This window comes from Lycorma delicatula, chromosome 11 (assembly GCF_047948215.1).
Source record: "Lycorma delicatula isolate Av1 chromosome 11, ASM4794821v1, whole genome shotgun sequence".
NCBI lineage: Eukaryota > Metazoa > Arthropoda > Insecta > Hemiptera > Fulgoridae > Lycorma > Lycorma delicatula.
The window spans coordinates 39,656,913-39,672,765 of NC_134465.1; the positions used below are offsets into that span (position 1 = coordinate 39,656,913).

Consider the following 15,853-nt stretch of genomic DNA (forward strand, 5'->3'; position numbering starts at 1 on the left):
GAACCCCATTTACGGGCGCCTGAGCAGTGTCGGGCTCGCTAACAGGTTCCGCAAGATGTTATTAAATGCGTATGTGTTCCTGCGCACTACCGACTAAACCTCCACCCCTGGCTACCCCCGTTCCTGGTACAGCTAATGTGCATTACTTCTGGAACGGGGAATAGCCCTCACACACATTCAAATACCACAGTCAACAGACACGGATCTCACACCCACAAGATACCAAACATCAAACAATATCTCACCACACACTTCGCAACATCCACTCATCACTCAGAAAACATACCTCACGCCGCACATTCCACACATCATATCAAAACCAGCCACATCCAATCACATAAACAAACACCTCACAGACAATCGAACACATAGTATAAACCTCACGGATCACTATCGGACACGGGAGCGAAATGCCCACGACCAAATCGCACCCAGGCGATCACCAAACGTACGGGGAACCCCTCTAGGCTCTCAGCCGCGTGCCTGTTCGCCCCGCACCCTCCGACGACCCCTTCTTCTATCTCTGCGAGACTCCTCCCAGACGTACAGCTCCTCCATGATCTTCCTAGCAAACCTTGCTACAGCCGCCCAATTTCCCGCGCTTTCTAACATGATTTTCTGCAGTTCCTCTTGGAAGAACCTTTTCCTTTTATCTATAGTGTCCAATATTTCCCTCCTTGCATCCTCAAATCGGGGGAAGCGAAAGAAGACGTGATATGCTGTCTCTTCCTCGTCTACACACACCGGAAAACTAGCGGAGTGATCTAGCTTAAACCTAAAAAGGTATTCTCTGAACCCCCTCTAACCCCCCATGGCCCGCTAGAAACTGTGTGAGACAGTAATCCAGCGAGCCATGGGCCCTCTCGCACCAACTTCTCAGGTCCCCAATTATGCGGTGTGTCCATCGGCCTCTATCACTAGTGTCCCACCGCATCTGCCATTCTCTCCTCATTTCTTCCATAATGGAGCTAGCCACTCTCCTTTTCCTCAGGTGTTGACTCCCGTTGATTTTTAATCTTCTTTCTGACTGTCATATTCTCCAGCACAGTCCTAATGGCGTCATGGGTCACACAGTTAAATGCGTTGCGAACGTCAAGCGCTACGAGCAAGCAGATCTTCCTCCCTCCAATGATTCTCATTGTCATACTACCAACTTCCGAACCATCCGTCCAAAGCAGGTCTTCCTCTCCGAAAACCGAATTGTTTATCCGAAAGTCCCCCTGCGTCCTTAATAACTCTGATCAGCCATTGCAGCAGCATGCGCTCGAGTATCTTTGGCCTGGTGTCGATCATCGCTAGTGGTCTATAAGACAACGGAAGCACCGGGTCCCTCCTCGGCTTGGGAACCAAGACCAGGCGCTGCCGTCTCCACCTCTGAGGGAACATCCCCTCATCTAAACAATTATTTTATATCTTCAAAAAGGCATCAGGGTCCGCCCCACAACTCTAGCTCTTACCCCCCTTACTCTACTCTAGCTCTTAGTGCCGTTTTAACGATAATTTTAAACGGGTTCTCCCATGGGTCTGTATCAATTTCTGAGATGAATTGCTTCCAAGATGCCCTTTTAAAGTCTCTAATAAGCTTATTGAGCTCGCTCCTGTACCTCCTATATCGGGCCATGTATAACTGTCCTAGTGAGTAGAGACGCGTACGCTGCGCGAGCCTCCTGGCTCCAAGGCACTCCCCCTGCATTTCCGAGCGATGTCTTCTGTCCACCCAATATACTGGGGAACGATTCTTCTAACAATACCTGCGAGGGAGAAGAACAGCACATTCTGTTTCCAAACAGTCGACCAGACATGCGGCCCCATCTTATGCTGCAGTAACCTCGCGTACCGCACTGATATCCAGTGTCTCCGCAAATCCTTTCGGGTCCATATCCCTCGTAATCCAGCCACGAGGAACCGGCCTCCCATGCGGTTCGAAATCTTATCGAAAATTTTCGGGTGACAGATCGAAGCGGAAGACTACCTAAACTAAACGAATAGAAGCCGCTTGATATTTCGGATGCTATGGCCAAAAGTCCATGCGTAAGTAACCAAATCGACGCGTAAGTTACCGCAGGAACAACATATCGGACTTGCTATCCCACATAAAGCTATAAGGAAAGAATTGAATCTTTTCCCGTACAAAGTAATCTGCGTTCAAGAACTGAAACGTGTACAGATCGTGCCAAACAACTAAATTATTGTCGACGGTTTAAACGTTTTATCGACCAAAAATCCGCGGGGGCAGCAAAACAAGCGGTGTATCGCAACAGACTACGCACGATTGACGAACTAAAAACTGCAATAATGGCCTACGTTCGAGACATTTTAGTATATCAACCGGTTAAATTGTTTGAAAACAAATTGAAACGTGTGCAGTGTTGTATTCGTGTTGGAGAAGGTCTTTTTCATCACCTTTTATAAAATATTTGTTACGGTAATATCTGCTATTATAAAATAACAAAATAATTAAGAAATTTTCGTCATTAGACTTCCATAAGTCCAGTGTACGGTAACTTCCCGAACGCACTGTAGTCTTTTTCCTTTTACCCATATACTTCCTTGTAGAATCGAATTCATTATCCCCTAATTCTCGGCCCACCACTCCTTTCTCGCACTTCATTTTACAATATTATGATGTATAAATGATGATGTCCTTTCGACCCGTTACACTCTAGCACCGCTCCAAAGCTTTCATTTTTGTTTTTCTGGTTCCAAACTGTCCGTATTATTCTAATTTTGTATTATTAATTTTTTTAAAATTATTATTTTTGTTTTTCAGTGTCTTCAACGATATCGTACTACAATAACGGCACAGATACATCGTCGTCGTCGTCCTCATCTGTGTCGCTTACACCCGTTCCGCTTCAATATGAAATCAGCAATCGCCACCATCCCAAACGTCATACAGACTTACGTTCATTAAGGACGAACGTTAGTACGTCGTTAATAATGAGAGATTTAAAAAACGAACCTTATATGCCGCACCATTCATCTTCTTCCTATAACAATACCAATAATAACAATAATACAGGTAAATAATTTATTCGTTGTTTTTATCTATTTCAAGAAGCGGTGGTAATGCGTTCGGGTGGCTTTGCTTTTTTTATGTTTGTGGCACCGACTTGTATAATGTATATATATATATACAAAGTCGTCGAAAAAGGATGCAGCAATAAAAAAAACATATCTCCCTGTGTAATCAAGATAAATTATTAACTGAAACTGCAAAATAATCGTGATATCAAGTTTTATTTAGACGTGACCTTGAGCCGACGCACACAACGGCACAACGCCTTCGCCACTGTCAGTCAGTGCGGTGGCAACAGTTCGGCAAAAACCACAGTACGGCAACGACCCCCCTCCGTTAAAACATTAGACGTTAGACGTGGTACGTGAAGTTTAAGAAATCTGATGACTTGAAAGTGAAGAAATCTCCCGAACGGCCCTAAACGAGTGACGAAGCAGACGAGCGTACACGCTAAAGTTATTTAAGAAGCCCTAATAAATCGATTGCTAGGAGTAGTATGAAAACCTCGGGTTCAATAGCCATTTCTTTCTCTGAAAGTAATGATTCTTTGGCTATTGAACCTGAAGGTATATTTTCCAAGATGAACATATGTTTCTAGTTAAATTTACTAGCTGAAAGAGTGGATTTACTGCAAAATATATAGCAAAACACTGATTTGAGATGCGTCGCAAAATTACGACAAAGAACCAATAAAAGAATTGGCTATTGAACCTGAGGGTCTGTTTTCACGGTTTTATTCGAATACATTAAAAAACAGCTACTTTCAGGGATGAATGTGTGTTCACGTTAAATTTACACCTTGAAACAATTGATTTACAGAAAAAAAATCATACTAAAACATACGGTTGAGATGTTCAATTAATTGCCAACAATTGTCAACAATTAATTGCTTATTGCTGATGATCATTAAATAAAAAAAAGGGCGTAACTCGAAAACGGTGCGTCTTAGGTCATTTTTAACGTGATTTTGAAACGCTCTCCCGAAGGTACTTTGCGATTAGTTTTATGCATCTAGGTCTAATCGTTCTGGAAACACTAGCGCTAGCGAAATTCGTATATATCAACTCACCTCAAACCTACTTTTCACTATGAATTTTTCAATAAATCTACTCCTTTATCTTATAAATTTAAGAAAAAATTATTATGATGTTCTACATCAATCGGTTATCATTACTTTCAGAAAAAAACGAGGGTGCAAACATCTGATTTTTTATTGTATATGTTCCTTCAGATTTGTGAGACTAAAATAAAGCCACAAAATACGGTAAATTTATCGATCAAACGGCTTCTACGTCACAATTCATAGTTTGTTGTAAATGTATATTATTGACATATTTTAACATATTATTGACTGTCTGTGACGTCATGGGATTCCATATAGCAACAGTCCATCATTCATAATTAGTTGTTGTTTTTGCATGTATTGGTTTAGATAGATATTACAATAGCATTAACCTTTGATCTTAATGTAAATTACAGTTTTTCTACGCGTGCGCAGTAGCATATTAATTGTTGTATGTTACGAAAAAAAAAGACGTTTGGTATTTTCACCGATTTTAAGATAATTATCAATACAAATATTTTTAACACTATTATTATTATCTCAGAATGGTTGTAATAAAGAATCAAAAAGAATTAATTGAATTTTACAATAATAAAGCCATTCCTCAGATTCGAGGAATCGCTTATACGATTAAAGATGGTAATAAAGACGAAACAATTCAAATTATTTCCAGAACGTATGTTTATAAGAAATTATTACTGCATTTCAGTAATAATTTGCATTATCTGTACTTCACATACAATAAAAAATGAAAAAAAAAATTTTTATTCTAGTTGGGTTTTGAAACCAGTTTGGGTTACCGTACGTTGATTGAAATGTGGTTGTTTGGCGCCTTAATCCGTTCGGCTACGCCAACTAAAGGCCCCTGGAATAGACGGAATACCTGTAGAATTACTGCGCAGTGCAGGTGAGGAAGCGATTGATAGATTATACAAACTGGTGTGTAATATTTATGAAAAAGGGGAATTTCCGTCAGACTTCAAAAAAAGTGTTATAGTTATGATACCAAAGAAAGCAGGCGCAGATAAATGTGAAGAATACAGAACAATTAGTTTAACTAGTCATGCATCAAAAATCTTAACTAGAATTTTATACAGAAGAATTGAGAGGAGAGTGGAAGAAGTGTTAGGAGAAGACCAATTTGGTTTCAGGAAAAGTATAGGGACAAGGGAAGCAATTTTAGGCCTCAGATTAATAGTAGAAGGAAGATTAAAGAAAAACAAACCAACATACTTGGCGTTTATAGACCTAGAAAAGGCTTTCGATAACGTAGATTGGAATAAAATGTTCAGCATTTTAAAAAAATTAGGGTTCAAATACAGAGATAGAAGAACAATTGCTAACATGTACAGGAACCAAACAGCAACAGTAGCAATTGAAGAACATAAGAAAGAAGCCATAATAAGAAAGGGAGTCCGACAAGGATGTTCTCTATCTCCGTTACTTTTTAATCTTTACATGGAACTAGCAGTTAATGATGTTAAAGAACAATTTAGATTCGGAGTAACAGTACAAGGTGAAAAGATAAAGATGCTACGATTTGCTGATGATATAGTAATTCTAGCCGAGAGTAAAAAGGATTTAGAAGAAACAATGAATGGCATAGATGAAGTCCTACGCAAGAACTATCGCATGAAAATAAACAAGAACAAAACAAAAGTAATGAAATGTAGTAGAAATAACAAAGATGGACCCCTGAATGTGAAAATAGGAGGAGAAAAGATTATGGAGGTAGAAGAATTTTGTTATTTGGGAAGTAAAATTACTAAAGATGGACGAAGCAGGAGCGATATAAAATGCCGAATAGCACAAGCTAAACGAGCCTTCAGTAAGAAATATAATTTGTTTACATCAAAAATGAATTTAAATGTCAGGAAAAGATTTTTGAAAGTGTATGTTTGGAGTGTCGCTTTATATGGAAGTGAAACTTGGACAATCGGAGTATCTGAGAAGAAAAGATTAGAAGCTTTTGAAATGTGGTGCTATAGGAGAATGTTAAAAATCAGATGGGTGGATAAAGTGACAAATGAAGAGGTATTGCGGCAAATAGATGAAGAAAGAAGCATTTGGAAGAATATAGTTAAAAGAAGAGACAGACTTATAGGCCACATACTAAGGCATCCTGGAATAGTCGCTTTAATATTGGAAGGACAGGTAGAAGGGAAAAATTGTGTAGGCAGGCCACGTTTGGAGTATGTAAAACAAATTGTTGGGGATGTAGGATGTAGAGGGTATACTGAAATGAAACGACTAGCACTAGATAGGGAATCTTGGAGAGCTGCATCAAACCAGTCAAATGACTGAAGACAAAAAAAAAAAAAAAAAAAAACGCCAACTAAATAACTCACAAAATGGAAATTGTATTACATAAGTTGCACGTTTTCTTTTATGTATAATGAATGTTAAATGCTTTATTACAACAGGCACCACATAGTTTTCCATTCGGTGTTTAATATACATTACACTTTCAAGATCTAAACCTAATAAAACGTTTAAATATAAAGACGTCATAAATTCGTAACTGTCTTTTAGATACACTTATTGTTTTGTTATTTAGACATTCTTTATATAAATCTTCTGTGATAGGTATTATCTAGTTATAACTGTAAATTTCTTCATAGATATGAATATAATTGTTTGCGATCTAATATATAAAGAATATTTATTACAAAAAAAAGTATTATTGGTTTTACAATTTTATATAATTCAACTACCATTTCATACTTAAAATCATTTTGATTTATGTTAAACATAAACGAACTTCTTTTTAAAAGAGGATTTCTTTTGTTTTCTAAATTTTCTTTTTGATATACTAATTCATAAACAATATATTTAACGCTGCGTTTTTATATTGTGAATTACGTATAGTTAACTTGGACAATTTTTCCATATGTTCAATATAATTTATATTTAAAGTTTTGTTTTTACTTTTAAGTTTATAATCAATAACGTTTACAGTTTCGAGTAATTTTGAATATAATAATGTAAGATATTTAGATATATTGTTTGTAGAATCTCATATTTTTCTAAATTATCTGCAATCTGTAAACATGAGATCATTTTAATATATAAATACTGTTATAATAAATAAATTATAAAATCGTTTTTGAACCGTTGATGAAGTTTACATACAGTAAAGTTGATAAAATTACATACAGTTGAAATGCAATAAAATAGTACCTATTAAGAAGAAATAAAAGATAAGTATTCATACGGAATTTTCGGTGATTTTAAGCCAATTGTCGAGGGTTTTTTTAACTCGATAAGGTTATGTCAAGATGTTGGAAAAAGATTTAAAAAATTGGTTTGAAAATAAACAAACTAAAGAATTAATTGATTATTATTCAGAAAAATTAGTCGGCCCGAATTCAGGCCAACAAAATGTTCTTTATAAAGTGAATCCAAAGGGTACAATTCCAGTATTAACTATAGCATCTTGGATATCCAAAAGTTTTTAATTTTTTTTTATAAATAGATTCTATAACATTAGTTTAATCAATGTATGTTACGAACAAATAAAAACAACTATTCGTATAGTATTTTCAGTGATTATAAGTTAATTATCAATACAAATACGGGTTTTTTTCAACGCAACAAAATTATGTCATGATGGTGGGAAACAATTTAAAAATTGGTTTCTTAATAAAGAATCTCAAAAATTAATAGAATCCTTTGTTCGCTCAGATTCAAGCGACCTACATATATTTACGAGTCTGAAGTTACATAATCGGCAAGTTTATATGAGTTAGAATCCTTCGAAATGGATCCTATCGTATCAGGAATACGATTCCTATTCGATATTTGCGGGCCGCTACAAATATCCGCTTCTGAACGATGAAAATGAGAAAAATCGGCATCGTTACGGTATGAAAAGCTACAACCGTAACGTCAATTCTCAAGACAATTTCTTTTACGAGCTAACAAAGCTTTTATTTTTAACCTGAAAAACTCGTGCGGTTTTAATACCTTCCTCGTATCAAGAAAGATAATCTTATATTGAAAGTAGACTTCGGTTAAATAAATACAAAATCAGGAAAAAACATTTTGTCGAAAAAAGATCGATATTTACGCCGGTCCTGAAATATATGGCACCGTTTTCTACAGCTGCAAATCGATAAGAAGATCCGAACATTTTTTTATATAAAAAAATTATTTTACTCATCGATTAAAATTTTGAATTACAGGACCTACGATGACCGTATTTCCTCGTCCGATTGACCGATTGTAACCGAATTTAATTGGCATCGATGACACTCAGTCGGAAGTTATCGTTCAAAATTTCATAAAATTTAGTCGACCCGATCCGAAGTTATCGAACGAAAAACGACTCACAAAAAAATGTTATCTATCCCCTATATATTATTAACCAAAGTGAGAATGGAATATCTAACCGGTAAAAAAATTCGATTTCGATTCCAGAAATTTAAAAAAATTAAAAAAGAATTTATTGCCTCCGTTCCTTTACGAGGATCCTTTACAGGATAAATCCTGCAAGAAAGAGTGAAGAAGAACGTACAGACTTATATATAGATAGTGTCGTGTACCGTATAGATTCATCAATCGCAAAAAATCTGATAGATTCATCATCGGTGTTCCTTTCTTTCGCGCTTGAAAGCCGATGACCCGTTCACATCCCGTTGACAATTTCCCGCCGTAGCTCACTGTCCTTTGTCGTTCGAATCGACGCTCCTAGTTTTTATCCAGTCAACCCACCGGGTTGGTCTAGTGGTGAACCCGTCTTCCCAAATCAGCTGATTTGGAAGTCGAGAGTTCCAGCGTTCAAGTCCTAGTAAAGCCAGCTATTTTTACACGGACTTGAATACTAAATCGTGGATACCGGTGTTCTTTGGTGGTTGGGTTTCAATTAACCACACATCTCAGGTATGGTCAAACTGAGAATGTACAAGACTACACTTCATTCACACTCATACATATCATCCTCATTCATCCTAGTAAAGTCAGTTATTTTTACACGGATTTGCATACTAGATCGTGGATGCCGGTGTTCTTTGGTGGTCGGGTTTCAATCACCGACACCGAAAGGTAATAGGTCACCTTTCATATACCTGAAGCTAAACAGGAAAAAGAAAAAGAAAGAAAATTTTTTATCAAGTCCTTCTTCAGTTTAGTTCAGCCATCTTTTCGGCGGTCTTTCTCGTGACCTACTATTTTCTATTTTCCTGTACGACTAGCTTCTCAAGATTTTCACCAGGCCTATGGACTATATGGCTGAAAAAGTGGAAGATCTGTCGGAAGCATATTGCGGAAGACCTCCTCTCATTTCTAATCGAATCCTTCGTCCGCTTTTCTCTCCGTGTGACGCGGAGTATTCTACTGTAGGACATTTCAAACGCATCGATTCTCCTCCGGTCTTCCATCTTGACGATCCAGGTCTAAACATTGTATATAACTACTGGAAAGACTAGTTACCTGAAGCGGTTTCAGCTCTGTATTCCTCGTGATCGCCCTATCCTTCCGAACAGCTGTGGACGTCATCAGCCCTTCCTTCGCCAAGATAATTCATTTTTTTATTTCGGCCGACGATCCCACATCTTCATCCATCGTGGATCCTAAAAATACGAAACGGTCTACCTACCCGAAATCACAGAGCGCATTTCCGGTAGATTACATTATTAAAAGAAAAAAATTTGTAGAGTTAAATTTTGTACGAATATATCGATTTATAAATGTATATATTAATAGATTAACACTTTTTTTAAAAACTCCATCGATTAATTCTTTTCACCCCGGTTAGACACCAGATAAGTTTAGCGTTTACACATTTTTTATGCATAGGCCTTTTGTTTGGCGAGATGTATTTTAGCCGTTGTAATAACGATATTTTAGTAGTAATTACGAATTTAATAATTAATCGTCCTTGATCTTGTGTTTTTCACATCCACACATCGCACTTGCCCAAACGGATGAACGGATGCGTTTGAATTATCCCCAAATAGGATTTTGCCTTCGTCGTGGCTTAATAGCCCGGAACGATGAATATTGTACCTTCAGTGACTTAAATTTATTTCTAAAATTGGATTCCATCATCGTAGCACAGGGCGTTACATCACAAACAGAAAATCACTAAATGTTTGTTAGTTCGAGTTACTGTGTAATTTCAGCTGTAAATTTAATTTTATATTAAATTACAGGTGGGTTTCTTTTTTCAGTATACTTTTATATTTTTTTTTTGTCTTTAGTCATTTGACTGGTTTAATGCAGCTCTCCAAGATTCCCTACCTAGTGCTAGTCGTTTCATTTCGGCATACCCCTACATCCTACATCCCTAACAATTTGTTTTACATATTCCAAACGTTGCCTGCCTACACAATTCTTTCCTTCTAGCTGTCCCTCCAATATTAAAGCGACTATTCCAGGATGCCTTAATATGTGGCCTGTAAGTCTGTCTCTTCTTTTAGCTATATTTTTCCAAATGCTTCTTTCTTCATCTATTTGCCGCAACACCTCTTCATTTGACACTTTATCCATCTGATTTTTAACATTCTTCTATAGCACCGCATTTCAAAAGTTTCTAATCTTTTCTTCTCAGATACTCCGATCGTCCAAGTTTCACTTCCATATAAAGCGACACTCCAAACATTTACTTTCAAAAATCTTTTCCTGACATTTAAATTAATTTTTGATGTAAACAAATTATATTTCTTACTGAAGGCTCGTTTCGCCTGTGCTATTCGGTATTTTATATCGCTTCTGCTTCATCCACATTTAGTAATTCTAATTTCCAAATAACAAAATTCTTCTCCATAATCTTTTCTCCTCCTATTTTCACATTCAGCGGTCCATCTTTGTTATTTCTACTACATTTCATTACTTTCGGTTTTTGTTCTCGTTTATCTTCTTGCGTGGATTTCATCCATACCGTTCATTGTTTCTTCTAAATCCTTTTTACTCTCAGCTAGAATTATTATATCATCAGCAAATCGTAGCATCTTTATCGTTTTCTTTTATCTTGTACTGTTACTCCGAATCTAAATTGTTCTTTAACATCATTACTGCTAGTTCTATGTAAAGATTAAAAGTAACGGGGATAGGGAACATCCTTGTCGGACACCCTTTCTTATTACGGCTTCTTTCTTATGTTCTTCAATTATTACTGTTGCTGCTTGGTTCCTGTACATGTTAGCAATTGTTCTTCTATCTCTGTATTTGAACCCTAATTTTTTAAAATGCTGAACATTTTATTCCAGTCTACGTTATCGAATGCCTTTTCTAGGTCTACAAACGCCAAGTATGTTGGTTTGTTTTTCTTTAGTCTTCCTTCTACTATTAATCTGAGGCCTAAAATTGCTTCCCTTGTCCCTATAATTTTCCTGAAACCAAATTGGTCTTCTCCTAACACTTCTTCCACTCTCCTCTCAATTCGTCTGTATAGAATTCTAGTTAAGATTTTTGATGCGTGACTAGTTAAACTAACTGTTCTGTATTCTTCACATTCATCTGCTCCTACTTTCTTTGGTATATGACTATAACACTCTTTTTGAAGTCTGACGTAACTTCCTCTTTTTCATAGATATTACACACCAGTTTCTATAATCTATCAATCGCTTTCTCACCTGCACTGCGCAGTAATTCTACAGGTATTCCGTCTTTTCCAGGAGCCTTTCTGCCATTCAGTTTATATTGAGAGCCTATTTTTATATTAAGAACCTATTTTTATCTTAAGAGGATCCAAACTCAAGACATTAATAAAGCTCATTTCAAATTCAGGGAGATTTTTTATCGCTTATTGTTTTTAAATGTTGTTGAAACTATAATAAATACTTCGCTGTCTTTACACGCGTTAGTAAATTTGTAAAACCGTTCATAAAAAATCTCATAAAGTAAGGTTTAATAAATAACACGTATCAGAAGAAACTGTATTTTTTCTTCTTTAATCTTGCATATAGTGTGTATTTCAGGATGCTTTTTATTGAGAGTTGCTGAAGTTGACAAACGGTACAGGAATATCTTGCTTTCAAATAAAGCAAGATGAGGATTTAAATACGACAACGATTTTGTTGACGGACTTGGTCTGGGCGAATGAAAGACTATATACACCTGACGTTAAATAATATCTGATTTTAGAATTAGTGAATTTTATATAAGCCCTCCGTTCGATTAATTCATATACTTATATAAATTATAGATTTTTTTTGAATGTTATGTTTTTAGATCTAGAAAGCTGCTCGGATTCTGAAACACAGAAAACCGGAGGTATCCATAAAGACGCTTCTTACCCGCCCAGAAGAAGACCGGGCAGGCCTCGCGGTTCGCGTAGGAAGAAACCAGGTATGTATGAGGGTCACGTAATAAATTAAAGTGAAGAATTATTATTTATTTCACGGCTATGAAACTAACGCTACTTTTCGATATAATCCCCGGCTACGTTTAGAAACTTGTGAGCTTATTGTTCAACTCGATGTCCCAACCGTTTTTGTATCGCATCCTTGACCCGCTCGTTGCCGAGCTTAGTGTCGCGTAAAACGTTTTTGAGAGGACCGAACAAACAAAAACTGATGGTGTCAGATCGGAACTGTAAGGGAGATACGGCAACATTTTCTGATCCGAATTTTGAATATCTTCCCGTGTCTTTTGAGGGGTATGGGAGAGGGGTTATTGTGGTGAAGACATGTCCTTTGAGAGAGAACCAACACATTTTCTCCTTATTGCGGATTTCACTTTATTTTCTAGCACATCACACTAGTATTGCGGTCGATCTTCTAAATAATCGCGATAAATCGGGCCTTTATAATCGTAAAACAACGTTACCATCACTTTTACTGGCCGGCGCATGGACTTTGAATTTTTATTTTACCGTCTACGTAGCGATATAACAAAGCTATAGCTCTAGAAGGGAAAGCATTGTAATCCGTCCGATTTTGGCATATGCGATTTTCACCGGATCTTGACGTTTTGACACCTCAGGAACCCAAAAAACCGGATGGAAATTTTCCAGATGTTAATGTTCGTACGTACGTGTGTGTTCGGTGTCGGCCTCTAAAATACCTTTATCTCCAGAACTACCAGACCGATTTTGACCAAACCCGGCCAGATTAGTTCCACATATGGGGGATTGATGTGATATATTTTCAATTTAAAAGGTCAAGGGGGTGAGGCTGTAGAGCAAGGTTACCCTTACTATCTCGAGATTTCGCCTAATTAAGGTCTTATTTTTCTTAGGCATATTTGTTTACGATTAAAAAATAACAATATTTGCAAAAAGGTTTTTTTTCAAAAAGGCTCCCGAACCCAAAAAAAATGCTCTACACTACTGCTTTGTTGTGACGTCACAGGTGAGCGGTAGAATTTCCGCTAAAAACGATGAATCAGGTTTCACGCGTTATTACCCATTCTAAAAAAGTATTAATTAAGATCGAGTCCATCCTCTTGGAACCCATCTCAAAAACATTTTGTAATAATTCAGCTTATCACGTATAATGGAACGGAAAGTGCCGATGCTCGTTCTATAAATTTCAGCGATTTCCAAATTTTTTATGTAAATAACTATTCTCACGAAGAAGATCGTTCTGAAATTTGACTCGCCGTTTATGAGCGGCCAGTTTTTGCACGAAAGTATAACCGTTTCATCGCTCTCTTAGTACTTCCATATGAAATCTAAGAGTGCGGTGATAGTCTTCTGAAATATTTTGAAGGCGAACTCCACATCACAGCATCAGGCCTGTCTCTCGGTCGTCTTCTTGTCTGCAACCGATTCCGCATTCTCTAAATCTCGTTACTGTTTAACCGTTAGGGACTGCCCTGCCACATTAGGATATTTCCCACAAAATTCGTCTTCAACACATGTATAAGAACGACTGGAAAATTAGCGTTGAACAAAGAAAACTCTTGCTCTTGGGGAAACGACATGTTTACCGAGCGATAAACAAAGCACTACTGCAAGTATCGTGTGATCAGTACATATCACAATGGCTTCTGGGTTTATTATTGTTAATACCGATAGTGCTATCTTGTGGTAGCCGATAGAACTTTTTCAACTGTACTATTAGTTATGAGCACTATTTTTTGATGTGCGTAACTTTTGAATCTCTCTGTATAGTGAACCTAGCCCGTTTATATCAATTAATATTTACCTAATCCTAAGGATTTAGGAATCTATCGGATATAATAGGGGGATAGACAAGAGGAGGTCGTTAAGCGATTTCTCAGAAGTGAACAAGTTCGTAGCATTTTTGTCTGCACTGATTTTTCCTGTGTTTTCCCTAATGCATGTTTGCCGTTTAGAGATAATCTACTCGTTACAGCTGCTAGTAATTTACGTTAGACTACTTTTAGAAATTCAGCTATGCTGATAATCCAATATCTTGACGAAATGCAATTTTGTCATTATTTTTGTAAAAAAGAAGTTTAAAATTGTGTATTAAAAGGCCACAGCACCTTAAAAAGGGTAACAAAGGTTAAAAGATAACAGTCACGGCTGTTACTCCTGACAATAATAATTATGTAATTAATGTTAATTTACTTAAGTGCACCTGTTTTCATATTTATTATTATTAGAATCTCTTTGTACGATTAAGATTTGCTTATTTTATTATTTTGTATTTAATAAAAAAATACAAAATAATAAATCGTCTACTTTAGTAATAACAAATAAGCAATGTATACTATAAAACCGACTTACTTTCTAAGTATGGGAAACTTTGTTTAATGCAGCTCTTCCTTCACTATTGATATTGTAAACCGCTGTGATGTTTATTTACTGATACCCTTCTTTGAATGTATATTAAACGCCTCTGTTGTTTGATCTATGCTGTTTTTTAAGATGCTTTTCGAAGAATGTTGAGATCAAGCTCGATTCAAGAAGACAGACGCACATTTATCGACAAAAACTCTACAAATATTCGGCACAATAACCGAATCAAATTTTCATAACACCTTGTAGAAACAGAACAAACGTGCTAAATAAATTTGCTAAGTTTTGAGATTTAGTAATTTTATTAATTTGGAAATAAACATTTTTGCAACGATAAACCAAATCGAATTTTTATAATAAAATAAAATATTTATTTAATATTTTTTGCCAAAATTTGATTGATCCAAAATAACAAACATGAGAGGGGGCAAATATATTGCTTGATCGCAGTAAATGAGTGATTTAAACGTTTCGTGATCGACATCATCGACAACAACACCACCGTTTGCAGGACTATACTGCGGCTTTAAAAAGATATTTTGGAAGAAATATTAAAATTTATTCTTATGAAACTATTATTTTATAATTAATTTTTCTATCAGAAGTTTTTTTGCGATGTGATGATCCGAAATATGTGCATATATACCGTTAAGAGTAATAGTCTTTGAGACATTGTACCGTTATACGCACATTCAAATGGTGAGCACGGATAACGGTCGGTGAATCGTTCAGTATGATCGGTTACAGTCGTATGCTTCGGGTGAAGTATAGTGATCCACCTAATTTTCAACCTCATCCAGTAATACGCATTTCAAAGGCCTCCTGTATTTCTAATCTTCTAATCTTCTCCATATTTTACTACTGTAAAGTTCTGCATTCCATACAAATATTTTCAAGAAGTTCTTTAGAATTCTTAAATACGTATTTGATACCGGTAGATCTTAATCTTGCAGGTATTCTTCATGAAAACTTTCCTCGTTAACAGAAATTTGGTTTTAATATTTGCATTACTTTATCTAATCTTAGGTTAATTTCTTATTCTCTTCCTTTCTGATAATTTCCTTATCGCGTTTGTTTTATTTTTTATTTTTTTGCAAATTTAAATTTTTTTAATAAATCC

General features: G+C 36.2%; 1 protein-coding gene across 3 annotated transcripts in view; it reads left to right on the forward strand.

Moving 5' to 3' along the window:
* The window catches only part of LOC142332341 (uncharacterized), a 117,745-nt gene that overhangs the window by 92,886 nt on the left and 9,006 nt on the right, over positions 1 to 15,853 (forward strand). For 2 of the 3 annotated variants that reach the window (XM_075378734.1, XM_075378735.1), the window contains exons 5-6: positions 2,771 to 3,022; positions 12,255 to 12,371. In XM_075378734.1, the coding sequence (XP_075234849.1) occupies positions 2,771 to 3,022; positions 12,255 to 12,371 (369 nt within the window). The remainder of the gene's footprint in view (positions 1 to 2,770; positions 3,023 to 12,254; positions 12,372 to 15,853) is intronic. The other variant, XM_075378737.1, reaches the window with a different exon arrangement.